This window comes from Mirounga leonina, unplaced genomic scaffold, assembly GCF_011800145.1.
Source record: "Mirounga leonina isolate KUSES-001 unplaced genomic scaffold, KU_Mleo_1.0 Mir_180, whole genome shotgun sequence".
Taxonomy (NCBI): Eukaryota; Metazoa; Chordata; class Mammalia; order Carnivora; family Phocidae; genus Mirounga; species Mirounga leonina.
Window position 1 is genome coordinate 18918505 of NW_023270469.1, and position 27960 is coordinate 18946464.

Consider the following 27960-nt stretch of genomic DNA (forward strand, 5'->3'; position numbering starts at 1 on the left):
AGAGTAAGGGATCAGCTTTGAGAGGCCCAATGAGGTTTTATGGACCTCACCTGAGATAGTTCTTGGTATTCTACATGATCAACTCTCAGACTGTAGTTAGTATAGTTTATGATTTACAGATTATAATTTTAATTAATTTCTATTTTGTTCTTAGGCTTTTATTTTTAACCCCACTACAGAACTCAGCAGTCTCTTAAATTTCATCTTGCTACATTTATTTATTTATTTATTTATTTATTTATTTAAAAGATTTTATTTATTTATTTGACAGAGAGAGACATAGCGAGAGAAGGAACACAAGCAGGGGGAGTGGGAGAGGGAGAAGCAGGCTCCCCGCAGAGCAGGGAGCCCGATGCAGGACTCGATCCCAGGACCCTGGGATCATGACCTGAGCCGAAGGCAGTCGCTTAACCAACTGAGCCACCCAGGCGCCCTACTTATTTATTTTTAAAAAGATTTTATTTATTTGACAGAGAAAGACACAGCGAGAGAGGGAACACAAGCAGGGGGAGTGGGAGAGGGAGAAGCAGGCTTCCTGCCGAGCAGGGAGCCCGATGTGGGACTCGATCCCAGAACCCTGGGATCATGACCTGAGCCGAAGGCAGACGCCTAACGACTGAGCCACCCAGGCGCCCCATCTTGCTAGATTTAATCTGCACGCAGTTTGTCATCCAGTATATTAGGCATCCCTTCCTGCTTCAGGTCATCCACAGCTGATGGCAACTTGAGTTGGCTGGGCCAAGGTGAGAGGTGGGGCAGGCTCCTAGCAGCCTCTGGTTGTCCCTGCTCATTGGTCCCCTCTGGGCCTGGTCTTTAACTTGCCTCAATGCTATCATTCAGCTTACATTTTTCACTTTCTTATCTATGATGTGAATTGCCAGATGCCCTGTTGAAAACTGCAGTTGCTGTGTCTGCAACATCCTCCTGCCTGGTATTCCTGCAAAAAAGAAAAGGACTGTAAATCTAGTCCTATCTTTTCCTTTTCCAATGGTCACATTAGAGAATTTTACCTAGGGCTGATAAGTTCACTGGCCTGTAGTTTTAAACTCCATCTTCTGTCCTGTGAAAATTCAGATTTATGACTTGTAACACTTTCAGACTTCCAAGGGTGTAACTCTTTTTTTTTTTTTTTTTTTTAAGATTTTATTCATTTATTTGAGACAGAGAGAATGAGAGAGAGAGAGCACATGAGAGGGGTGAGGGTCAGAGGGAGAAGCAGGCTCCCCGCCGAGCAGGGAGCCCGATGCAGGACTCCAGGATCATGACCCGAGCCGAAAGCAGTCGCTTAACCAACTGAGCCACCCAGGCGCCCAAGGGTGTAACTCTTAATGGGTTTTCACTCTCATTGTCTTGTTTGAACCTTACATTCAGGTTGGCAGATGCTATGCCCATTTGTTGGATCCTGTAACTCTTGCTGCCAACATTTGGCAGAGCCGGATCAGAATTCTGCTCATTTGAAACTCATGTAGGTGGTTGCTTTTCCGCCATATCCCACTTCCTTGTGATATTTAGAAATGCCTTATAAAGTGAGCTGTTTGAGGATAGCAAGATCCCTCAGAGGCCACACCTAAAGTTAAGCTGGATAGGTGAAATGGACTTGTTTTTTTCCCATTACTTTATTTCCCCTTGTCGCTTCTTGACCTTTATCCTTCACATCTTTTTCGTTCCTTCAACCCCCCACCCCAAGACAGGAAAGTAAAGCTGCCTATTTGTGGTGTGAAATGCTGGCTCCCTGGAAATAACATTTTTTAAAAACCCGTTAATAGGGGCGCCTGGGTGGCTCAGTCGTTAAGCGTCTGCCTTCAGCTCAGGTCATGATCCCAGGGTCCTGGGATCGAGTCCCACATCGGGGTCCCTGCTCTGCGGGAGGCCTGCTTCTCCCTCTCCCACTCCCCCTGCTTGTGTTCCTGCTCTTGCTATGTCTCTCTCTGTCAAAAAAATAAATAAAATCTTAAAAAAAAAAAAAAAACGTTAATAAACTCGAGTGTATTGTTTACTGCGGCAAAGATCACTACCTTGCAGTTTTAATAGGGTCAAGGAAAGAGGAGTAGAAAAGCGGGCTATTTATGAGGATTTGAGGGTCTAGTTTAAGGTCGATCTTTCAGTGCGGGGCTTGGTGAGAACTGGGCAGAGTTCATGATACAATAGTTTAAACTCAGTGAATAAGATTTAAGTACTGGGATGCTATCTTCTGGCACTGGGGTCCTCGGGAAGGTTTATTAAGCTTTCCAAGCTTCAGGTTCCTCGTCTGCGAAAGGGTTAGATACATTCAGTGAGATAATGTGTGACTGTGGCACAGGTAAGCGCCAGATAAATGGCGCTGTCGTGCACTGGTCTCACTCCAAAGCCTGAACTGTTCGCGCCAGCCCACTTGGCTTCCTGGCCCCCGACGGCGCACCGCGAGCGCGGAGCGGGGCGAGGACCCCAGGCCGGGTGCCGCTGCGCCCCTTGGCCGGCAGAGGCCGCCCGCGCGCTCTCCGGCCGGGCGGTTCCCCCTCCAGCCGCCGTCGCCTCTCTGCGCATGGCTGCCCCGGCGGCCGCCTGACCGCCGCCCACCTTCCACCACCGCGGCGGCCTCACGACCCTGTGGGAGCTCGCGGACATCGTGGGCCCGGCGGAGCGCGGCGGGCGGCGTGGACCCTACAGGGCGGGCGGCGTGAGGTGTGGCGTGGGGGGCGGCGGGCGGCGGGCGGCCCGACCAGGGTCCTCGCGGGTCCTCGGCGGGCCCGGGGGAGGGCCCTCTTTGTGGCTGCAGTTGGCAAGATGGCGCCGGTGGGGGTGGAGAAGAAGCTGCTGCTGGGTCCCAACGGGCCCGCCGTGGCGGCTGCCGGCGACCTCACCGGTGAGGAGGAAGAAGGCCAGAGCCTATGGTAAGACAGCGAGGCGGCCGGGCCGAGCCGGCTGAGCCCAGGAGGGCGCGGCCGGGCGGGGAGCCGGCCGGACTGGACTGGACCGTCTGATGGTCTGACGGGCCGTCGCGGGCAGGGTAGGTCCAGTCGGGTGAGGCTAGCCCGGGGGCTGACCGCTTCGCTGTTGTCCCCATAGGTCCTCGATCCTGAGCGAGGTGTCCACCCGCGCCAGGTCCAAGCTGCCGTCCGGCAAGAACATCCTGGTCTTCGGTGAGCGCCGGAGGCGGGGCGTTGCCCGGGGAGCTGGGGTGGGCGAGACGGGCGCCCCTCTCACAGGTCCCAGCCTCTCCCTCCCCTGCCGCCTGCCCGCAGCCTGCCTCTCCCGGGAGGGCTGGAGATCCTGGCTGGACAGCCGGAGGATGGCCAAGTCCACCGTGCCTGAGGTTGGGACATCTCTTTTGGAGAGTCCAGTGATGCTGGCATGGAGTTGTCGGCACATTCCTTAGTCATTTGGCCGCAACATCAACTTATTTTAAATATCCCTGATTCCCTGCGCTCATAGCCTCGAAGTTCACCAAATTGCGGATGGGGTGAGGGAGGGTGAGAATATGAGTAGGTTAGGTGAAGGAGGTGCGGGAACGAGATGACTTGGGGTCAGGGCTAGAAATGGCACCGGGGCCATTCCTTCATCTTCATAAGTAGTGCACAGTCGGGGAGACCCTGCAAAGGACAGTAGGTCTTGGAGTCCTCCCTGGGGACTTTACTGCGTTATTCCAGCCCTCACTGCTGGGTCAGGTCCCTTAGTGTGTCTGGTCTCAGTTCCTTCTGCAAGTGAGGGAGTTTGATCAGGTTCATTCATTCAGAGAACCCGTTTGTTGAGCGGTTCCTGTAGGCTGGGCACAGAGACAGCACAGATGTCTTTCAGACTTTGCACAAGAATCTCAGGCTAATGAGAGACTGATAGGTTGGTAATTGTGCTACACCATGTTGGCATGGCAAGATGACTGTGGGAGCATCACATTGCTTGATGTTTTGCGGGAGGGTACTTTTGGTGTCCGGTGTTTTGAAGGATAAGTGTCAACATGAAAGGGTACAGCGGGTTAGTGTTTGTAGGAACACAGAGGTGACAGGAGGGTGTGGGGGGTTGGAAGCTGCCAGAAGCTTCTTGTGGAAGGTGACGGATGAAGTAAGTTGGGGCAGATTGTGGAGGACTGAAGAGTTGTTGCTTTTTCCTGGAGGCCCCTCAGTTTCAAGGCCTTTTGTTTCCCCTCCATCCCCTAATCCTCCTGGCAATAGCTGTTAGGGTAATTTTGCCAGTGTTTTTGAGGAAAGTTTATGGTCTTTAGGTGATAATCACTACAGAAGGTAATAGAGGAATAGAGGACCGTTAGAGCTCCTCATTAAGTGGGGCATCAAGGTCACCAGATCTGTGTTTTAGAAAGGGAATTCTGGCAGCAGAGTTGTAGGTGACAAAAATGAGCAGATATTGAAGTCAGGCTGACAAATGTTCACCATGGCCCAGAAGGGAGTAGCTCTGTGTGGAGTATCTGAATGCAGTATCTCTGTGTGGAGTATCTGAATGCAGTAGTGGCACTGGGGATGGAGAAGAGGCCTTTGATCTGTGGAATGCCTCTCAATTCTCATGTCCTGTAATTCCATATTATTAAATCCCAGGGGTGCCTAGTAATGTTTCTGGGTGGTGGTTTGTCTTAATGTGTAAGGTTTCTTTTTCGGGGGTGGGGGTGGTTGTTAGTTGGTGGGAGGGGGATGAGGAGGAGCTTGATAATTACTGAGACTGTACTTAAAGAGTTTTGCTCAGGTCTGTAATTATTTTCATCAGTTTCCTAGCCTCCAGGATGCTTATGAAAGAGAGGTACTAAAATCAAAAGTGAATAATAGTTTCTATTCTTCATGATTATGAGGCAGGATCAGACTTTTTTTTAGTTCCCAGTTCCTGGCTTTAAGGTTAATTATATTTTGAAGATTTCTTGCTTTTCTTGTAGTAAAAGTTTATTTTGTGAGAAACTGACTCCACCTTTTACTTTTACTTCTCCAGATGCATGTCTTACAAATTGTAGGTAGGGCCTGTGGACCTGCCTTATTCTGTCCCTTGTGAAATAAGGATGACTGCAGTAGAATATCATTTTAGATCTTGGAATTTGCCACCTTTATCACCATCCCCCCACCCACTCTTACAGCAAAGCCTACTTTGTTGTTTTTTTTTTTAAAGATTTTATTTATTTATTTGACAGAGAGAGAGAGAGAGAACAAGTAGGCAGAGAGGCAGGCAGAGGTAGAGGGAGAAGCAGGCTCCCCGCTGAGCATGGAGCCTGATGCGGGGCTCGATCCCAGGACCCTGGGATCATGACCTGAGCCGAAGGCAGCCGCTTAACCGACTGAGCCACCCAGGCACCCCAAAGCCTACTTTGTTTATGATGAATGCAGGTCAGATCTCAGCAGCAGGCTTTGCATGAAATTCTTAGTTGTCACTTGTGTAAGTGTCAATACTCCCCGTCCTTGCCTAGAATAAACAGCACACTTTGCCTTCTTTTGTATATCGTTTGTAGGTGAGGATGGCTCTGGGAAAACAACCCTCATGACTAAACTTCAAGGAGCTGAGCATGGCAAAAAAGGAAGAGGCCTAGAGTATCTCTACCTCAGCGTCCATGATGAGGACCGAGACGGTAAGTGAAATGTTGATCCGTGGTAAGGGGTATATGCATGTCTCAGACTCAGTGGTTGTGGCTCCTGCAGTGTGTCTAGGCATTCTCACTTTTCGGTTTAGTTCTAAGAGAGTTAGTCACAGGGCAACAGATGAAATGTATATCTTTGCAGGACTTTACCACTTTTTTTTTTTTTTTTTAAGTTTATTTCTTTAAGTAATCGCTATACCCATCATGGAGCTCAAATTCATGACCCTGAGATCAAGAGTCGCATGCTCTTCCAACTGAGCCAGCCAGGCGCCCCAACCCACTTTTCCCTTTTAGAGTATGTTAATAAAAATGAGGAATTGGGACTGTTAGCTATTGCTCTGGGTAGCCCCTAATTAAAAGGAGATATTGAAGGTAAAGTTTCAAATGCACGTAAAGGTAGTAAGAAAGATGTTCTTAAAAGCTTTGGAAAAAATAAATACATAAAGGCTTTGGACCTTTCTATGAGAGAAATGCTTGGCAGATTGATTTGGGCACATTGTTACTCTGCCATGTCCTAGTGGAGAATCTGAAATTCGTATGATTCAGAGAATAACAGCTCAATAGATATTCACAGTAGAGTTTTTTGAGTCTTTTTGTGACAATGTAGAAATGCTGATTGCCTGTGTTTCTTTCAGTGGAGGAAATAGAGGCTTGGAGGTGATGATGTTCTCTCTTAATTCCTTATCTCTAGAATATGGATAGTAATAGTTTCTACCTACAGGGTAGTTGGGAATATGAAAAGTACATGATAAGAAAAGAAAAGTACATGATAAGCACTGTTATAAAGATTGGATATTACTTAAAAATTCTTTCTTAAAAGTATAATGATGAGTTGGATTGGAGTAATTGTTTTTTGTTACCACTACTCAGTAATACCTCTTTTATAAACTTTGAAGTTTTATGAATGGCTCTAAAACAAATAATCATTGGTGCCTAGGTCTTTTCATTTGTAAGAAGGTTATTTCATCTAAGGGTGAAATACCTGTGTTAGATTACTTTATATTTGCCTTTACCCATTTAAACAGTAAGGATCATAGTATAAGGGTGATTATATAAAGGAGCAGATCCCACCACCTCTGGTTCCCCATTTCCTTAGTGCTAAAATGAAGAAGATGGACCCATGTCCTTTCCAGCAATATAATTCTTTGATCTCCAAAAGTCATTTAATAGAGGTCATGGATAAGGATCTCTTATTAAATCTTGGAGACCTGCATTCTATTAATGTTAACTGAATGGTCATTTTAGAACCCCAGAGGTCTGATTCCTGCTCTTCCTCTCCTAGCTTCCTTTGCCATGCCAAACATTGCCTGAAAGTTGTGAAAGAAAGGTAGGAGGTAGGCCTGGTGCTGAGGGCTCTTCTTAGTAAGAAAGACAGGCATTCAGGTGCTCAGCTGGGCCCACCAGCATCAGTGTGGGTAAGTCTGGGACTGAGGGGCCACTGGGCCAGGCTTAGAGGGCTTCATATTGTCTGAGTCTTTTGCATCCTGTTTTTGTTGGGCAGCATGGTTATTGTGGAAAGCACTTGGGTTTCGGAGCCACCAGAACTGGTTCAGAGTCCTGCTTCTATAATCACTAGTTGTGACTGACCTAAGCCCTCCACACCTCCATTTCCTTATTTGTAGAATTGAGTAACAATACCTATTTTGTAGGTTGATGGAATGAGAGGTGGCCGACTACTTGAGACACAGTGGTAGCTCCAGTACCCTTTTGAAAGTACAAAACCTGGTGTAAACATTCTGTGAACCTGTGTAGCTTCTTGTGTCAAGATGGTATAAGCATATATCATGCCAAAGCATCATATTAACCATATTCACTTGCCTTTGAATTGAAGAACGTGTTAACATTTATTTCAGATTCCTTAAGGTTGCCTTAAAAATTTCCTGGTCTCTACATTTTTAGGCCACCTACTTGCAGGTCTTTTTTGATGGAGGAGTTGCCTTACCAGTGATTAGTTATACATCTTTCATCAGTAGTCTTTTTTATTGTGTGATGTGAGTGGGTTATAAATAATACATTTTGCAGACACTCACACAGGTAGAGAAAATGGTCTCTGGCTTGTCCCTGGTTTGTGGTGGGGCATGACACGTCAAAGAACCACTGCCTCCAGGGTTGTGGGCATCCGTTTAACATCACATGTGGTGTGTGTGCTCTCCATGCGCATGGCTGATTATATGTAGTGGGCAGTGGGAAGAGAAGCTGAAGAAAGGAACCATGCCTAGTGAGGGGAAGGCATTAAAATCAGTGGGCTTCAGGTACGGGGCAGTATCTTTCAAGACATCCACAGAACCCAAACGAAAATCACTGTCTAAAATGTATTAGAGGGGTGCCTGGGTGGCTCAGTCTTTAAGCGTCTGCCTTCGGCTCAGGTCATGATCCCAGGGTCCTGGGATCGAGCCCCACATCAGGCTCCCTGCTCGGTGGGAAGCCTGCTTCTTCCTCTCCCGCTCCCCCTGCTTGTGTTCCTGCTCTCGTTATCTCTGTCAGTCAAATAAATAAACAGAATCTTTAAAAAATAAATAAAGTGTATTAGAACTTTGAAAGTTTAGTTAGGTGGAGATACCTTTTATTATACTGTTGAAATAAAGTCGTGAGTATAAAATTTTTAACAGTATATGTTTTAATGAATCAATTACACAAAAAAGCATAGCTAACAGAAGATAGGTTTTTAAAAGTGTATTTTGGAATTTGTTGGGAAAGAAATTAGTGAAATGATACTTAGGATTGTAGGAGTTCTCCCTCAAGGCACTTTTATAAGAAAAGTATTTCTCAAAAATGATACCTAAAAACTTTTTAAAATAGCTTATTGTGGAGAATTATCTTTTTTTTTTTTTAAGATTTTATTTATTTATTTGAGAGAGAGAGTAACAGAGAGAGAGAGAGCACGAGATAGGGGAGGGTCAGAGGGAGAAGCAGACTCCCTGCTGAGCAGGGAGCCCGATGCGGGACTCGATCCTGGGACTCCAGGATCGTGACCTGAGCCGAAGGCAGTCGCCCAACAGACTGAGCCACCCAGGCGCCCGTGGAGAATTACCTTCTATGGTTTGATCATCCAGGTATGATTTTGGAACCATGTGCTTCATTAAATGTCAGTAGTTGCACATTTGTGTGTATGTTTAACCTTTTATTATGGAAGACCTTTAAAAATAGGTACAACATAGACTTAGGATCATGAACCCCAGTGTGTGTTATTTGCCTCAAAGAGTTACCTTAAACAGTTCTTTAGCAATTTTATTTCAACTATATTCTCACTTCTTTCACTCCACACTGGATTATGGTGAAGCAAATTTCAGACATATCATTTCATTTGCAAATATTTCCATATGTATGTTTAAAAGATAAGGTTTTTGGGGTTTTTTTTAAAGATTTTTTTATTTATTCATTTGAGAGAGTGTGAGAGCACAAGCAGGGACCCTGGGATCATGACCTGAGCCGAAGGCAGATGCTTAACTGACTGAGACACCCAGGCGCCCCTAAAAGATAAGGATTTTTTAAAACATAACTATATTCTTATTATACCAAAAATAACTAATTCCTTAATATCACCAGGCATCCAGTAATTCTTATACCTCAATTTTTATATGTAATGATTTTATCTTGGCATTTAAACACAAAGGTCCTGTGTCTTTGGCACCGTTTGTAGTTACGTGAACTCCCTGCTTAGTGTGTCTGACAAGAAGAGCTTGTTTAACCACAGGCTCTTCGGCACAGCTTGTTGCCCCATGGATTGTTGGTAGCTGAGGAGAATGGACTACACAGACTATAGGGCAGTTGACCAGTGAACATTTTAGCTTTTATATGTATCATTTGATTCCTATTGAAAGCTAAAATGTCCTTCACTCTTTATTCCTCAGACGTTGCTGGAATCTCTTTAGATGTGGATATAATATATTATGGTAATTACAAATTTTTAAAGTGTAGATAGTTCACTAGGCACCTTGACCAAGGGTTACTGCTCACTGAACACTTGGGCTCTTTTCCAAAGAGGATTTCTTTGTGTGTTTTGTCTGGAATTCTACGGTGGTTACCTTCAAGTTCTTTTTTTTTTTTTTTTTAAGATTTTATTTATTTGACAATGCACATGAGTGGCGGAGTGGGAGGAGGGTGGAGGGAGAGGCAAAAGCAGACCCCACTAAGCAGGGAGCCTGACGCACTCGATTCCAGGACCCCGAGATCATGACCTGAGCCGAAGGCAGATGCTTAACTGACTGAGCCACCCAGGCACTCCTCAAGTTCTTCTTGATGTGGCTTTTTTCCAGCTGTGCTGATGGTTATTGTCAGGTAGTAACTTAGCTTTACTGCTTTTTTTAGATCACACACGCTGCAATGTGTGGATTCTGGATGGAGACCTATACCACAAAGGCTTGCTGAAGTTTGCAGTGTCTGCTGAATCCTTGCCGGAGACCCTGGTCATTTTTGTTGCAGACATGTCTAGGCCTTGGACCGTGATGGAATCTCTACAGAAATGGGCTAGTGTTTTACGTGAGCACATTGATAAAATGAAAATTCCACCAGAAGAAATGAGGGAGCTGGAACGGAAGTGTAAGTAAAATAGATTTTCTTAATTGGAAAATTCACTAGTGTCTTTGGATGGTTCAAGCCACCTTCCTTTTCATAGTGTCAGGAGGTTACAAAGCTTCCCTTATGGAATATGTAGTTTTGTTTGTACAGTTTATTTCAGAGTTGCTCTTGTAAATTCAGTAGTCAAAAAGTATTTAAAGCATTCTTATTCTCAAGCATCACAGTTGAAGAAAGTAAACGAATCCATATTCCTTATTATCTTCATTGGTTCTCTTTTAAAATATGGGTTCTTTCCTCACCCCTCAAATTTGGATCAGTTCTGTGGGTCTTTCCACTTTTCTGTTATTCTGGCTATTGAGTTAGCATCAGTGGGTGTGGAGGCCTACTGTGGGATCTGCAGCTTGAGTCCATTGCCCTGAGATTCCATTGAGGCCCCATGGACTCTCTTACTGAGAGGTTTAAAGGAAGCCGTACAAAAGAGAAATCTTTGAGCTGCTACCTTAGTTCATTTTGGGATCCAGCAAGCATGATTTTAGTTAGAAATAGGAAGGTCATTTTTTGTCATTAAAATGAGAGGCTATTTTGAGACTAAGGACACCCAAGCCCTTTTGACAACAGAGAACTTTCAAATTAAACAAAGTTTGTTTTGTTTTGTTTTTCCTTATTGTGATTCAGAAGCTTATTTTTCCTTTCCCTTGCTTCTGTGCACTTACATCAGCTTCTGTCCACTTGCCAGGGAAATGGGAGGGGCAGGGGCTGGGGCTGTGGCGTGGGCAGCGGCCGCAGTCTTGGCCAGGGCAGGCTGGGCTCAGCCTGGCTTTTTGCCACAGGATGACATCATTCCCTTTAGTGAATTAATGAGGGCTTCTAGGGCATGGCACATGGGATCTTCACACTTACTGGCAGAAGGGTTCAGAAATTTTGATGTGCTTTCTAAATTGTATCTCTCACTGTGTGTCTGCCTATCATAAATTCCTCTTGCTCCTGTCCCACATTAGCTAAAACAGGGAGTTTAACATTTAATTATTTGGTTTGCTGCATACATGTGTGTTTCCCGGGTCACCCGCATGTATGCTACAGTGGTTGTTATGCAGCTCAGCTCGTCTGTCTTCAACCACTGACCTTTCTAGATAATGCCTCTTTTTCCCCTGGAATAGAGAACTTAAAGACAACTTCTTAGAATAGGTCTGAGGCTGAAGAGCTGTTTGTCTTTCACTGCCCATTCACTGGTAACCCCAGGCTTACCCAGATTAGTGGGTTAACGCCCTGGAGATTTCAGTCTCTGAATCTTTTTTCTTAGTGTTATAACCTTGTGAAGATTTTTAAAACAGAAAAAAAAGAAAGATCAAGCCAAGGATATTTTTCTTTCCCAGATAGGGAAAGTGTCTTTCTTGGACTGGGTCTGTTCTAGGCATCGGAGATGCACACAGCAGATAAGATGCCTGCTCCTGGATGCTTGTGTTCCCATGAACTATTGAATTGATTATGTGCTTAGTCATTGATGTCTGTCACTTAGGATTAGATTCAGCTGCTTGTGACACAAAACCCAAAATAACAGTGGTTTAAAAAAGACAAGTTGATTCTGTCCTATGAATGAAATCTAGAGGTAAGCAGTTCAAGCCTGGAAAGCAGCTCTGGGAAGGCAGACTCAAAAGACCCTGGGTCCTTCTGCTTATTGCTTTGTCATCTCTAGGGTGTGGTTCTCTTCCTCTGGACAACTAGAGCTGTAGCCTTCACATCCGTGTTCCAGGCAGCACATGGAGGAAGAGAAAAGAGGGGCTGAAGGGTGCGTGCCTATTGTCTTCCTAAGGAGGCTGGGAAATGTAGTTCTGTATGGCCATGTGTTCCATGTATCAGGGTTGGGTTTGGTTCTAAGGAAGTAGAGAGGGGACACAGGAGGGCAACTAGCGATTGCTGGAACCACGTCTGTGCCTCATGACTCTGGTTAACCTTCCTTGAAGGCCTCTGTTGTTTTCACCGCCCTTCCTCCGAGATGTTTGGATGGTAGTCGTGCCTTTGTGTTGCCTGTTGAAGGAATGCCTTTGTTAGTACTGGCTGTAGGTTACATTTTCATAAAGCAGTCATCCATCTTCTTGCTCATCAGACTCCCACTTTGCAGATAAGTTGGACTCTAGGTATTGTATTGAATGAGCGAAGGGCTGTCACCCAGCCTAGTTCCAATCCAACGCCGGTCTCCAGTCTGCTGAGTTTGGAATGCTATTCCTCAGCGGGCCACTCTTTCAGGATGTGATTCCCCAGGGGTCCTGAATCTGTGGCAGCTGTTTGGCTGGCAGTGACCGGGGAAGGCAGAGCAACCCCAGAGCTACTAGAAGGTGGTACTTGTGTAGGTTAGTCATTCCTGCTTTATGTCTGGGGCTTCCCTTGCTTATCAAATAGAGAAAAAAGATTAGGTGCTGTCTGTGAAATCTTTTCAGGACTGTGGAATCAGTGGGTGATCAATGAGGTAGGAGGGAAAAGATGAGAGAGAGGCAGCAGCTAGGGTAGAGTACTCTGATCTCCTTCCCTTACCCACTCCCATGAGATACTAAAGGGGGACCCCCCAGGTGGACTGTGAAATATTGGCCATCCCACCATTGGAGAGAAATTGTTAATACTGTGGTATGTGTGCCCCCTAAGGGAAATGCAAATTTTATTATCTGAATTACACAGTCATTATGTGTTTATCCTCCTTTTTCACCAATCTCTATGTTATGAACACTTAATTCTGCCTTCCAACTTATTTTCTAAAATGCTGAGTTATTAAAAACACGTGTGTTTCCTACAGTTGCTCGATAGCTATAGTTAAGTCATTCCTTTAGAGAGTGACTAGTCTAACCCTAGGCTTCTCAACTATTTTTACATCCTGGCATATGTAGAATACATGCAGTGCACTGGGTGATGGAGTTCCCTGGAGCTCACCGTTGGGAGTTGGCGCACCCCTGCCTCACTTCCCATAGCCACTTAGCTTACCTGTAACTTGCTCCAGGCTCTGCCATGCTCACTGTCTTGGAATTCCTGGTTGAGTGCCTCATGTGATGTTGGACAGTGATAGGTATTACCCACACTTAAGCCTTTGTGTTTTCCATTGATTTGAAGATTTGTTAAAATGCTTTCAAGGAGAAAATTTGAGAACCTTTGATTTCTTGAAAATCCTTCAACAGCCATGCTAAGTTCATCAGAAACCATTTCTGTTTTTTAGGTTGTTTTTTTTTTTAATGCAGTGAAGATCTCGAGTGTTTATATTGACAATGAAATTATATGAATGAGCTTAATAAAGAGAAATTGTGGGACACCTGGGTGGCTCAATCGGCTAAGCGTCTGCCTTCGGCTCAGGATATGATCCCAGGGTCCTGGAATTGAATCCCACATTGGGCTCCTTGATCAGCAGGGAGCCTGCTGCTCCCTCTGCTTGTGCTCATGCGTGCTCGCTGTCTCTCTCTCTCTCTCTGACAAATAAAATCTTAAAAAAAAAAGTTCTTTTCCTCTCCCTGTCCCTTTGCCCCTCCCCCCCTTAAAAAAATATTTGAAATCTGTCTGTGGATGAAGAGGAGTATGTGCACCTCTCTCTAGGTTCTCTTTAATCCATTTATTTGTATTTTCTTAATGAGCATGTTGTGGATGAGACTAAAAGGCATTTTGGTCCTTTTGTCCTAATGGGTGTAGAAGGGTATAGAGCTGCGTGTTTGCTGCTCTAGCTCAAAGTAGCTTTAATTATCATATCCTTGTTTTCTGGCCTGACATGTAAGCCTTGAAGTACCCATGAAAAGGTATGGATCCGTGAGCTTTGTGTTCACTTAGCTTAACCAGGGCCATGGACTATTCTCAGCTTGAAGGCCCTCCTATGGGATTGCACTCTTGACCTGAAGTAGTGACTGTGTGTGCCAAGAAGTGGACATTATACCACTGACTCCATCGTGTGTTAGGCAGGAACAGGTCGGTCAGCACTGCACAGTGACTCGGGATCTCCTAAAGATGAGACCGTCCACAAGAGTGAGGATCATGAAGAGATGTGGATGGGCTGGCCAAGCCCAGCCTCGCTCCTTAGTACAGACATGTCAGCTGTATGGAAACAGCATGTTCTTGTGGAATTCAGATTATTTTACTAGTCTCATTTTTTAAAATATTAGATATGTAAGAAATGCAGCTTTTTTCACATTAGAAAGTATTAAAATCTTATAATTTTTTTAAAACTTTTTTTAAAAAAATTTAATCTGGGGCACCTGGGTGGCTCAGTCGTTAAGTGTCTGCCTTCGGCTCAGGTCATGATCCCAGAGTCTTGGGATCAAGCCCCACATCGGGCTCCCTGCTCAGCAGAAAGCCTGCTTCTCCCTCTCCCACTCCCCCTGCTTGTGTTCCCTCTCTCTCTGTGTCTCTCTCTGTCAAATAAAATCTTTAAAAAAAAAACAAACTTAATCTTTTTTATTTATTTTATTTATTTTTTTTTAGATTTTATTTATTTATTTGACAGAGACAGTGAGAGGGGGAACACAAGCAGGGGGAGTGGGAGAGGGAGAAGCAGGCTTCCCACCAAGCAGGGAGCCTGATGCGGGGCTTGATCCCAGGACCCCACGATCATGACCTGAGCTGAAGGCAGATGCTTAACGACTGAGCCACTGAGGCGCCGCAACACTTACTCTTTTTTAAAAACTTGTGGCTGGTTCAGTTGGTAGAGCATGCAACTTTTGATCTCAGGGTTATGAGTTCAAGCCCCACATTGGGTGTAGAGATTACTTAAAAATAAAATCTTAAAGAAATAGGTAAGTAAAAAAATTAAAACCTATTTAAGAGTTGTATATAATTAAAGATGTCCGGGGCGGGGGGGGTGCCTGGGTGGCTCAGTTGGTTAAGCGACTGCCTTCGGCTCAGGTCATGATCCTGGAGTCCCAGGATCGAGTCCCGCATCGGGCTCCCTGCTCGGCAGGGAGTCTGCTTCTCCCTCTGACCCTCCCCCCTCTCATGCTCTCTCTCTCTCATTCTCTCTCTCAAATAAATAAATAAAATCTTTAAAAAAAAAAATTGGTTAAAGATGTCCAGGGGTATGTCTTTGCTGCTCTGAATTTATAGTGCTCAGACTGAATGTGTCAGAATTGGCATTTTGCATCACTACCTCCAAATCCCTAATATTGCAGTAGAGCAGAGTTGGGAAGTTTGTTATGACTCTTTATGTTTTATGCTTATTACTGCCTTTTTTGGTTTCCTAAAACTGGCATGTGTATTTTTTATTTATTTGTGATTTTCTTTTCCTTTTTTCACCTGTAGTTGTGAAAGAGTTTCAAGACTATGTTGAGCCTGAAGAAGGTTGTCAAGGTTCCCCACAGAGAAGAGGACCTTTGACCTCAGGTCCTGATGAAGAAAATGTTGCCTTGCCTCTTGGTGACAATATGCTGACTCATAACCTGGGAATCCCAGTGTTGGTGGTGTGCACAAAGGTATGAGCCAGGGAATTGTAAATCTGGCTGGGTTTGGCCAGTGTACAGTCACCATCTGAAAGAAGCTAAGGGGCTTTGCTTGTGTGTCTTCCTACAAGAGAGTTGTACTAATTCGGGATTCACTAAGGTATATTGAGTAGGTCAGGCTAGAGAATATTGTCATTTAATGTTGCTGCTGGAAACATGACATCACTCAGTTTGTTCATAGTCCAGGAAGCACTGTCAACTTTGTTGAGTGATTCAAACTTAGAACTAAAAGCAGTTTTCTTAAGGCTCTGTGAACCAGTTGATCTAGCCCAAGCTGATTATAAAAAATAATATAGAAGAGCAGAATTCTTCAGGGTTTTAGTCTCTTAAAATCTGTTGGATTTGAGATGATTTTCAGAAAGGAACATAACACTCAGTAGGAAAAGAAGGAAGGGAACTCAAAGTTTCAGTTTGTTCTACCCTATAGGATGATGATGCGAGAATGAAAATTAAGTTCAGTCAGAGAGAAATAAAGTTGTTCTCTTGCAAAAGAAAAAAAAGCTTTAAAAACATTTTGGGTTTTTGGACGCCTGGCCAGCTCAGTCGGAAGAGCCTGAGACTCTTGATCTCGGGTCGTGAGTTTGAGCCCCACATTATGTGTAGAGATTACTTAAATAAATAAATAGACTTAAAACACACACAACATTTTGGGTTTCAAAAGTACTTTATTCTCAACCACAGAGTGTGCCATTCGCATTATATTCTGTGAGACAGGAGTCCTGTGGAGTGTGCAGTGCACAGCCATGTCCCATGGGCCTGCTTCCTGATGTGACTGTGTTTGATTCTGAGAACAACTGTGAGGTGATCAGACTGTTCTATCCCCACTTTACAGCTCTGGAAACTGTGGCCCAGGATGAAAGAAAACTCTCCAGTTGTTTCTGACTCTTGTCTGATTAATGCTTAGACCTTTGGCTTCGGCTTTCTTCTTTGGAACTATGATACCTTATTTCTAAAGAAGATGCTGTTCCCATCCTCAGCAGGGAGAGAAGCAAAAAGATGACTCCTTTCTCTTTCTGTCTTCCCTGCAGTGTGATGCAGTGAGTGTCCTGGAGAAGGAGCATGATTACAGGGACGAGCACTTTGACTTCATCCAGTCACACCTACGGAGGTTCTGCCTCCAGTGTATCCTTGGGACGCTGTGTCAGGGCATAGGAGCGCAGGCTCCCCTCTCTGTGCTGATCCAGGCTTCTCTCCATTTGGGGCATCTTCAAAAAGCTAAAGTACTTCCTGAATCCAGAACAATCTTCTGCCATGGAGAAATTGTATACATCTTTTCACGAGTTTTGTATTTTACTGTATTGGAATTTGAGACTTACTAATTTGTGTCTGTCTTTCATCACTTTTTATTTTTAATGCTGTACATTTGATAAGGCTTTCATATTAAGAAGAAAGCTGATATGGATAGTCTTAATACCAAACTACTTTTATCATATTTTGGAAATCTTTTTAAACTTTGCTTTTTTGCAGAAAGGGTTAATTACCCAACACGGTATTGTTTTAGATGCCACAGGGTTTTTCCCATATGTGTGTTTTGTGCTGTCCACGAGAGAGATACTGTGTCAGCAGTCTTTTGAATCTTATTTCTGTAAAAATACAATAGTAGTTGGTGCTTTGGTTCTATATTCTGGGATATGGGGGTGAGGGATAGGTTCCTGCCACTTCCTCTGGGCCTTTTATCTTGTCCAGCTCAGTGAGGGTGCTGATACATGTTCGGTATCCATCTCTTACAAAAGATGGGCTTAATGATAAACTGGATCCCTTGTGAACCATCTGTCCAGGAACAAATCTGTGTACCTTGGTTATGCCAAGGATGTTTTTCTGGGCTAACCTCAGAGCCATTAACTTGACTGCTTAGGAACCAACCTGATGGGTCAAAAGGTAGCAGTCTACGTGTTAAAAAATGAAGTGCATGGTCTGCCAGCATTGACATGCTTTATGCTTTCGACGTGGTTCATCTGTTACGATTACCGTTTTAGTTTTAAAAGTTTTAACGCTTTCTGTTGATCATGTATTGAGCAAAAACTGATTCACCTGTGAGTAGTACTTTGAGGATTATGCTTGTATGTGTTTGTTTTTATCTCCTCCTGCAGTGAATTTGTTTTCCTTAAGCGGATTGATTAGATGGAGCAGCCTTGATTTACACATCAGTGAAGGAGGAGAAAAACCTCGACTTGTTGTATAAGTACATTGTTCATAAAACGTATGGCTTCCACTTTATCACACCTGCCTTAGTTGTGGAAAAGGATGCAGTTTTTATGTGAGTTCCTTATAGGTTATTTCAAATGCTTTTTTTTTTTTAATGCTTCTTTTTATAGTACATTTGCTTTTCACATTTTATCCTTCCAAGTAAGGTGCCTTCTGTCTCTTTTATACACAGCCAGTTTTCTGCTGCCATGGGGCGAAGTGCTTGGGCTGGACCTCACAGGGGATAGGTAGACCCAGCTCCTCTCCAGATTACTTGTCATTCTGCCTCTAGTCTAAGGGAAGTAGGTGGAGTGAGGTCAGGTGTGCTGCCTTTCTTCATTGAGAGCAAGGTGCCAAAACTTAAGCCAGCCATTTTTGCCACTTATTGTCAGCTCTGATAGAATACTGGCTGGAGGAGGGAGTTGAAGTGTAGGGAATTGGGCTTTGGGGACCCTGATAATCTTCTTCTGAAGCATTTGATTTCTCTGCTCATTGGCAGGGAAGATTGCAGGCACCTTCGTTGGTGTACCTATCAGCATGAGCTTTAGCTATACTGAATACTTACTGTATATTTGGCATTTCATATTTTAGGAGCCACTGGGGCTGATGTTCTTGGGCAGAGATTTAGATACCTGTTTCCTCCAGTTTGTGTCTTTCTGTCCCTGGAGAATGATGAGTGTTTTGGATGCATGAATGAATGTTGAAGCTGTGTGGCCTCCGAGGACTTGTGCTAGTGTTTGTAGGCGTAGATATTCACGGAAATTACAGTGTCTTCAGCAACTGCTGAGCACTTCTAGGTGTCCAGGTTCTATGCTAAGGATGCAGAAATGAACAAGATGTGGTCCCTGCACACAGCACTGGGAGGGCAGGGGTGGGGCAGTAATGGAGTAGTGGAGGCATTGTGGCAGGGAGGGCAGAGGGGTGATGGCAGAAGGCTAAGTGTTTGTGTGCTAAGCAGACCAGAAGGAATGGAGGGGCAGGAGGGACAGTTTCTGAGAAGGCTGAAGATATGAAAGCCAAGAGCTCTGGGGACTGAACAGGGTTGCTTCCTGAGCATTCAGGGAGAGCCTCATTCAGGCTGCTTACAAATGGCAAAGCTAGAGCCTTAGATCGATTTTTAGAGAATTGTCCAGAGCGATCAGGCAGGCACCAGAGACACAAGCTCAGTGAGTGGTATGTGAGTGCCCAAATCACTTGGGATCCTGAGGAACAGGAAGCTGAGGAAGATGGTCTGGGGATCGGGGCTGTTCTGGAGAAAAGCATCTCACAGCTTCTGAAGGCTGCCTGGGTCCTGATGGTATTTTGATCATACCCTGTCCCTTTGCATCTTTGATCCTGTTGGTATTTTAGCTATTTGGGAGCTGGTGAAGGTAGCAAAACCATTTGGGTAGAGCACCCTGGCTAAGAAGGCTGTCTGGGTCATAGAGCTGTGAAGCAGTGGTTATGTGGGGAAAGGGAGGCCTGCGAGAACAATCAGTTGGCATTTTTTACAGCTTGTAGAATTCAAAAGTGTGTTGTGTAGGGCATTTTACAGTTGCTCTTTTAGGAGAGTCTGGTGGGAATGTAGGCTACTGTAGCTCAACTTAATGGAACTTGGGTGCCATTAGTGATAACAATCAGGGCAGCACCCATGTAGGAGCCTCAAGGACTCCTTGTGTCCCTTTGGTTTGGGGCCCAGGAGAGTGTAGGTCCTGATGCCCTCCTTTGCTCCACATCTTCCCACACCAGTAACATTAATAAAGCAGTCCATAAGAAAACTGTTTTCAGAAGAGTTCTCAGAGAAATTTCCTCTACACTGAAGCCCAAGACAAACAGTCTCGTCCTGAGCTCTCCTCTGTGCTCTTCTCTGCAACCTCCGCTCTCTCTGAATAAGGCCCCATTGTGTCCTTGCTTTTCTGGATGGTGTTGTGTGAAAGCTCTGAACACTTCTGTGGGTTAGCATGTGTAGTCAGTAAGATCTCATTCTGGTTCCTTAGATCTTGGGCCCCATGAGCTTAGTCTGGAGCAGGATCTGCGCTGTCAAGCTGATGGGTTTTGCCAGCACTAAACTTTGGCTTGTCTGCCACAAGCTAGAAGCCAGCCCCAGCAACTACAGACCAGATCTTGTGAGAAAGGCGCTCACCTAGGACCCCTCTTAACCCGGAATGTGCTCTAAAGTGTGCTGTGAGGCAGTCCCAGGAGAAGCACATCAATCCCTATTTCCTTGCTTTTAGACCTGCAGGTTGGGACAATGAAAAGAAAATAGCGATTTTATATGAAAATTTCACAACTGTGAAGCCAGAAGATGCATATGAAGATTTTATTGTGAAGCCACCTGTGAGAAAGGTAACCAAGTCAGTCAGTTTGAGTTATAGGGTTTGTGTTTTGTTGGGGGTTTATTTGTCTGTTTGTTTTTATGAGAAAAGAAATATATAAAGAAATCTGTTTTACATACTGAACCACTTTAAGGGGGAAAAAACGTAATCCAAGGGCCTTTAAAAAAATGTTCATCTCAAGTCTCGTGTTAAGTAAATGGCTCCAGATGGTGGGGCATGAGTGATGGAATGCCCACATGGAGTTGGGTTGAAGTTTCCCACTAAGTCCTGACAGTGCCACCACACCTCTGGATAACCTAGGAGATCCCTGTGCACCTCTGATCTGCAGGCCCTGATCTGGGAGGCATTTAGAACCTGCCAGACTTAAAAAATGTCAGTTGGCCACATGCCAAGGCTGGTCTCGGGACAGAGTTGGTTCCAGGCTAGAAAAAACGTAATTGTGCAGTTGCAGCAGGTACTCTCCCCAGGTCCATGTTGAGACCCGAGCCCAAGATTCTTCTTTCATTGAGAATTTTGATACTAGTTCTGGTGTTCTTGGCCTGTGACCGCAAACGAGTATGTCATTTCACTTCACAGCTGGTCCATGACAAAGAGTTGGCAGCGGAGGATGAGCAGGTGTTCCTAATGAAGCAGCAGGTAAGACAAACCAGTGAGACCAGAGCAGAGGCCTTCTCATGCATGAAATGCCAGTCCCGTGGGGTGAGGTTGAGGACATCACAAAGAGCTTTCAGTGTCAAAGGGGTTGTAACCAGGTCTCCTTGTTCCCTCCCATTTCTAGCATTGGTACAGAGTAGGGGTTAGGCCATCTGTCTCAGGTGATCCCCTACCTGCTTGCAGATTCTCAGCAATGAGGGGTTTATTATCATTTTAAGTAACCTTTTTCTCTGGAAATTAGGTTTCCTCAAATAAATACCTCCTGTGTTGACAGTTTACCAAGTGCCTTGACCTCACTTCCATTATTTTACATAGCCCCACACAGCCTCCTGTGCATGAATGCAGGTGAGCTGATGTATCCATTTTGTAGGTGAGGAGAGTAACTTCCCCAAGCTGACAGTTCAGAATGGAAACCCACTCTCACCTTTCTGTTTCACTAGGACTGTTGTTAGACATGTCTCTTAGCCATGTCATGGGTCTGCCTGATGGTGCAGGCAGCTCAGCAGGCTGGGGTGTTGATGGTTCTTTTGCCAACCTGTCCTCCCTTATGTGCTCTCCTTGCTACCTTAGCTCCAAAACTGGTTACTTGGATTATTTTTTTCACCATATACCAAATTGCTGAATTTAAACTTTTTGCATGCATAATATAAAATCTATGACTTGGTTGTTGTTCATGGCGCCCTCTAGTGGAACACTGGGCAGTAAGTGTTTCTGCAGACCTTGGTTAATAGCCAGTGTGTCCCTCTCTTTGCAGTCACTCCTTGCCAAGCAGCCAGCCACGCCCACGAGAGCCTCCGTGAGTACCTTAAACTAAATGGGGTGTCAAGGCCCAGTGTTGTAGGTGTCTTCATTCTTGATGCCATTATTTCTAAGAGCTTATATTTGTGTGGGTTTTTGTATTTTCCAGGGAGTTTGGTTTCCCTGAAGGCCCAGGGCCAGGAACATAATAGGGACTCAGGAAATGTCTGATGAAGGAATATAGCTCAGGGAAATAGAGTGAGCAGGCTTTATTATCTTGATTTCTCTAAGGAGAAACTAAGGTCTAGAAAGAGACTGAGCTGGAACAAACTCCCAGTCCTACCATCCTTCTCCCTAGACTGTGAAAAACATCCTGCAGAGAATGTCTTCATTTTTGGAATATGTATTTCCTGTTATTTTTATGCCTATGTGTGACTTGGGCTGGTTTTGGACTTAGGAATCCCCTGCGAGAGGACCCTCTGGCTCTCCAAGAACTCAGGGCCGGGGTGGGCCAGCCAGTGTGCCAAGCGCCTCCCCAGGCACATCAGTAAAGAAGCCGGACCCAAACATCAAAAGTATGTATCCTATTTCTATGGAGAGTCTTTAATCTTAGGCCTGAACCCTGAAAGGCCTGGGTGGCTAGGTTTGGAAGGTGAGACTCATGGCAGCTGGGCTGTTCTCTTCCCCCAAGAAGGGGCTGCTTTCCCCTTTCCCTCAAAGGGAGGGGGCTCACAATTGGCAGAGACCAAGGCCTGTCCCTTTGTTGGAATCAGTGGCCTTTGCATTTAGCTCTGTGTAAGATACCAGTTAGGCTGTGCAGGTTCCTTCAGAGAGGAAGACAACATAAGTCACTTTTTTGTTTTGTAAAGATTTTATTTATTTACTTGAGACAGCATGAGCATGAGCAGGGGGAGGGGCTGAGGGAGAGAGAGAGAGAAGCAGACTTCCCACTGAGCAGGGAACCTGACACGGGGCTCGATCCCAGGACTCTGGGATCATGATCTGAGCCGAAGGTGGACACTTAACTGACTGAGCCACCTAGGCGTCCCAAGATGACACTTTAAAAGTGTATTTTGAGGGGTGCCTGTCTGGCTCATTAGGTGGAGCATGTGACTCTTGATCTCAAGGTTGTGAGTTTGAGTCCCATGTTGGGTATGGATATTACTTAAAAATAAAAAATCTTAGGGCGCCTGGGTGAGCTATGTCCCCAAACAGATGGAAAATGTAAACAGGTTTGCACTTAATAAATCATGCTAACACGTAATTAGCCTTGGCAGTGGCCTTATAGAAGGAATCATAGTAAATGAATGTGCTCAGTGTCTGGGGAAGATGATAGCCACAAATGGATAATTCCAAGCTGAAAGCTAGTTTTGTGGTGGTGTTGAGTCGTCCAGTGGTGTGATGCTATTTTTCTTAATGTTTCCTTAGATAATGCAGCAAGTGAAGGTGTGTTGGCCAGCTTCTTCAACAGCCTGCTGAGTAAAAAAACGGGTTCTCCCGGAAGTCCTGGTGCTGGTGGTGTGCAGAGCACAGCCAAGAAATCAGGTACTGAAGGGCCCTTGGAGACCTCTGATCCTTGCAGTTGAGCAGTGCTGGAGGTGGGGGAATGGACAGGAGTGTCTGCCTTCACCTGACGTGCAGATCCTCCGTGTTCTGAACAGCCAAGCGAGTAAGCACATCCCCACCTTAAACCGAGCAGTACACTTTACAGTAGGATTACTTTATTAGCATGCAGGTTTCCTTGGCACATTTAAGGTGGAATTTATGTACATGGGGTTGTCAGGAACTGACTGTTGGGTAAATTGAGGTGTATTCTAAACTGTACATGTGACCCTGGTGTGGAACTGTTCATGGGTGGCATTTTATTTATTATATTTAATATTCTATGATGCTTTATAAAGATTTTTGTTCACTGTCTCTAGTCTTGCCATGAGCTGGAGCCTGTGAACCCTCCCTGTCTCACTGGAGGGTTGTCCTTTCCTCCTCCATGAAGCTCCCCACTTGTCACACTCCTCTCTGTGGCAGCCCACCCTCCTTTCCTTCCATGTGGGCAGTAGGGCCAGTCTATGTCTTGGAGGCCTCTGAAACAAAAGAGCCAAGTTCCTTGGGAATTACCCATTTTGCCAGGAAGTTTGAGGCCATTTTAAAAAGGGTTTTGCTTTTACTTTTCCACTGATTATAAGGAATGTTAATAGAGTATTTTCCCTAATTGGTGTTTTCAGATGAAAGGAGGTCCGCAGGAGATCACTCCATCCTCAGGTCAGCCAAGCCTTTAGGGGCTCCTGAGTTCTTGGAGACTCTAAATCGGGTCCCGTGGCCAAAGCTTCGGGTTGATATCCCCTGATAGGAGATAAGGGTCATTTCCAGGCCTCAGCATTTGATAACAAAAGAATATGAGCACTGACTTTGTACAGTATTGAAATGTCTAGCCCTAGCATTATATTCTTATTGAAACATGGTGTTTCCAGACTACCCATGTGAGTTAGTGTTGTAATTAAAAACAAAACAAACACCTGTCTGAGGCACAGAAAGTAGTTTATGGTATACCAGAAACTCACATACCACCTCTAAGAAGGCGACGATGACAGTGCCTGGGGTTGGAGTTGGGTGGTGAGAGTGTTTTCAGAAAGGCTCTTATATTTGGCACAAAGGCATGCCCACACAGGGGGGCAGTTATGTATTCAGGGGAACACAGACCTATGATGTTTGGAATTAAGAAGGGTTGAATTAGGGTATCTCCTTATAATAATTGCAATGAAAAAAGACTTGCTTGCATTCTTACTGAGGTTTATATCACCACAGATGATTACAGTAGTCTGTAAATTCAAATATTCCTTTTAGAAAAATAATTTTTCTTAACACTGCTGCTTTTTTTTTTTTAAAGGACAAAAGACTGTGTTGACAAATGTTCAGGAAGAACTGGATAGAATGACTCGAAAACCAGACTCCATGGTAACAAACTCTTCAACAGAAAATGAAGCCTGATCCTCCTTAAAAAGTACATATGTAAAATGACCAAATAACTATGTATATTGATCTGCTAAGACAAGGATTTTTCTGATATGGCACATGCTATCAGTTTTTTGGGGCAGGGGAGATGAACTTAAAAAATACTTCATTGACTTGTCCGAGTATGAAATGCACATTTAGGAAGGTTATGTGTCAGACCCCTTTGTTAAGGATAACCCTTGGACTCTCAGGCATGCGGCTCTCTCGTGGGAAGCAAGTGCAGCTGGGCTTCTTGTGGAAGGGAAGGTAGATGGGAGAAAGAGGGCCTGCTTTCTTTCAGGGTGGAGCAAATGAGACCAGGAAATCATTGATCAGAGGGTGGTTAGTCTGACCAGTTGCGTTTTGGCGAATTCACTTGTTCTTGGGAAGCAGATTAAGTAGCAGCAAGTCCAGGAAAGAGAAGACTGAAAGGAAGAATGAGAGAAGTGATGGTGGGGAAGCTGAACGTCGAAGGAGATGAGGAAGGCGGAGATGAGCAGTGTGAGTAAATACTGTGTGGTCAGTAGAAAGTCGAATAATTATTTTTAAGACTTAAAATCAAAAGCATTTCCAAGCTAAACACTGAGAAAATGGGAATTAGACTTGTTCTGAATGCATCTTTAACTTATGACAGATATGTAGAGTGTGGGGGTGCCTGAGTCAGGTGGAGCTGACAATGGTGGGGAAGATGGCAGCTGCCTCAGAGTCACATGTGTGGCCCAGGCCATGTCCCTGTGGGCCATGCTGGGCTCCACAGATGTGCATCGGGGCAGACGGTCACTGTGGGGTGTGATTCAAGTCAGCAGTTACAAAATTAGTTTCCTTTGAATTGTTTTCTAAATAGGTCCTGCTTTGTTTTTTAAATTAAATTTTTTTATACTACCACAGGCTGGCCTACTAATAGAGAATGGGTAACAACCTCTCATTTTACCATAATGCAATATGCTACAGAAAGTTTGAGGGAGGTTTGTAATGTAATTGCACTCTGATGAATTGGCTTGCACCAATCCCTGCCTTATGGTCTGTGGAAACCTTCACAGAGTTCCATTGATGCAAAAGGATCTTGTCCTAGCTCTCTGGTCTGATCAGTGCTATCAGATGGGCAAATAAGTGTGAATGTTTTATATTGAAAATGGAAATGATACATTTTTTTCTTGTTTGTGTTTTTCATAAAATGTAGCGTTTTTTTCTTATGGAAATAAGAGTTTCAGTGTTTCCATTTAGGGCAAATTCATACATGTCGTCATGTCATACCACCGTTCTGGAAATGACTTCTGTGGATTTGAAATGGCACTTTTAATTTTATACGTGACACAGAACATTTGAATGCAAACACTACCATTAATTTAATGTATAAAACATTTGTTGTCAGACCAAGGGGAAAAAAACCTCAGTTCACTTATGTGGAGTTTACTTTTTTTATATGAATGTTTGTTGTACTGTGTCTGAGCATAACTTCCCTAATGTCATTACTTTTACATACCACATTTGACTGACCACTAACATAGTACTGGGCATAACTTAATAACCTGTGTTATATAATAAGACAAGACTCTTAAGACTGTCTTGAATTGCTCTTTTGTAAAGGTCTGAACACTGTTAAGGAGAAAGCTGAGTACTTAGTTGCCTTTCCAACAAACAAAAACATGTTCCTTGTGCCAGTTTTATTGTTAAAAATACACTTTTTCACCCCTTTTTAAATTCAGTTTTTGTTTTTAAATGTATTGTGGCTTCCAATTACTAGATTGTCCAGATAGTGACAGTAAACTGACTGTATAAGGATAGCTGTGGTGTAGTGACCAATAGGTGCCCAACAACTGTGACCACACTGATGGTGGGGTCACTTAATCCCTCTCTCTATAGCAGCTGGGGTGGGGGTGGGGGCAAAATGAGTGACCTCAGAAACCAGAAAGAATTATTGGAAAGGGACATGCCTACAGGGGATACAGTGTGATTTCAAATTTTAATGCAGAATTTTACTTTTTAAAAATTTTTTGTCATTTAAATACGATAAGCACTTTTGTGTCAATATAAAATGTACTAAAACTGCTAAAATGCTAAGACACCTGTCTTGTGAGGGAAGGTTTCTTGAAGATCACTTTTAGTTTCTCATGACAAGTGGATGCTCCTAGTAGCAGAAGACACTGGAGCACGTAATGTCACGTGCTCAGTGGTTGCCAAAGTCTACCAACTTTGGGGAGCTGCAGGGTTATTTTGGGGGGGGGGAGGAGGGGAGATATTTTTTGTTATTTCGTGGTTTTCAAGCAGTGGAACCAAAGGCCGAACAGTAAACAGCCTTTACTTTTTAAAATAAAATTCATTTTATTTGCAGAATACACTTGTAAGGTAGACTGTTAAAGACAATTTAAGACTATTTATATATATTGTAGTGGTTACATCTGCTGTTTGTCTTTAAAGTGGAAAAATCAAAGAAATAAGCCCAACCTTGAAGATGTGGCCATGATAAGGGCCATGAATTGGTCTTTCCTAAAAATGCAACGGGTATGCTGCTATCATTATTTAATTTTGTTTGCACTTTTTTTTTTTTGATTGGCATTTTAAAATCACTATTTAAACTGAAGACGTTGTCGTGTTTTATTGGTTTAACAAAGTTGAAAGTGACTGCTCTGTACATCATGATGACCTTTAACAATGTTGATGCTGTAAGTGAAAGTTCACTGTCGTCTCTATACTAAGTTCATTGGTGTTTTTAATTTAAAATTAGGACTGCAGATTATTCCCCCACCAGCCTTAGTCCAGGGGTGTGGCTCTAACCGGATGCAGTTATGCAGTCATGTGGAACCTTGCTTTCTAGTGCTGGAAAAGAAGATGTCTCTAATTACTGGCTTCAATAAACGCGAATCCAGACTGCTTACAACTTTTGGTGACTTTCTTTATGATAAATCATCTCACTGGAGATAAAAGTTGAATTGTCTGCTAATCATATGGTCTGTGTAGCAAAAAATGTTTACCTCTCTCACGAAAAATTAACAAATTCTGTTAAAGAAGAAACATCTTGAAGCCATATTTTGAAGTATGTAGAGTTCTAAGCTGCGGGTGCAGTACAGTGGGGTTTGTGAGTTATCCAACATATTTTCTTGCCTCTTAGATAAACTTTTTATCAACTGAATTGGGCTAACTTTTACTTAATTCAGAAGCCTTCAGGCTTCGTAGAGGAATTTCAGAGCAACTATACCGTAACGTTTTTTACCTGTTTAAATGGGGAACAGTAAAATATGTTGAAGAAAATCACATTTGTTGTATTAGAGATACATTGTTTCTGTTCATTACATTTAACTAATAAGCACGTTAAATTTTTGTTCTTTAAAGCTGATTATACACATTTTCTCCCAACTTATTTTGAAAAATTGTAAACCTACAGAAAATTTGAAAGTATATTGAATACCCTTGTACTTTTTTTTAACATAGATTCACCAGTTTTTAACATTTTGCCACATTTGCTTTCTCTTTCCCTCCATTTCTCTCTCTCTCTCGCGTGCACACATAGACGCATGTATGCATACACTTTTCCTTCCCTAAGTCATTTAAGTAAGTTTTAAACATC

At 43.9% G+C, this 27960-nt stretch overlaps 1 protein-coding gene across 1 annotated transcript; it reads left to right on the forward strand.

Annotated features, from left to right (window-relative positions):
* The first annotated feature begins 2728 nt into the window (after positions 1-2728).
* On the forward strand, positions 2729-27270 carry DYNC1LI2 (dynein cytoplasmic 1 light intermediate chain 2). The gene is made up of 13 exons (XM_035025047.1): positions 2729-2870; positions 3046-3119; positions 5417-5533; positions 9851-10081; positions 15320-15489; positions 16545-16638; positions 17638-17773; positions 19914-20025; positions 20592-20651; positions 21424-21465; positions 21865-21982; positions 22836-22952; positions 24292-27270. The coding sequence occupies exons 1-13, from the start codon at positions 2764-2766 to the stop codon at positions 24390-24392; spliced, it is 1479 nt and encodes a 492-aa protein (XP_034880938.1). The 5' UTR covers positions 2729-2763; the 3' UTR covers positions 24393-27270.
* Positions 27271-27960: the final 690 nt, after the last annotated feature.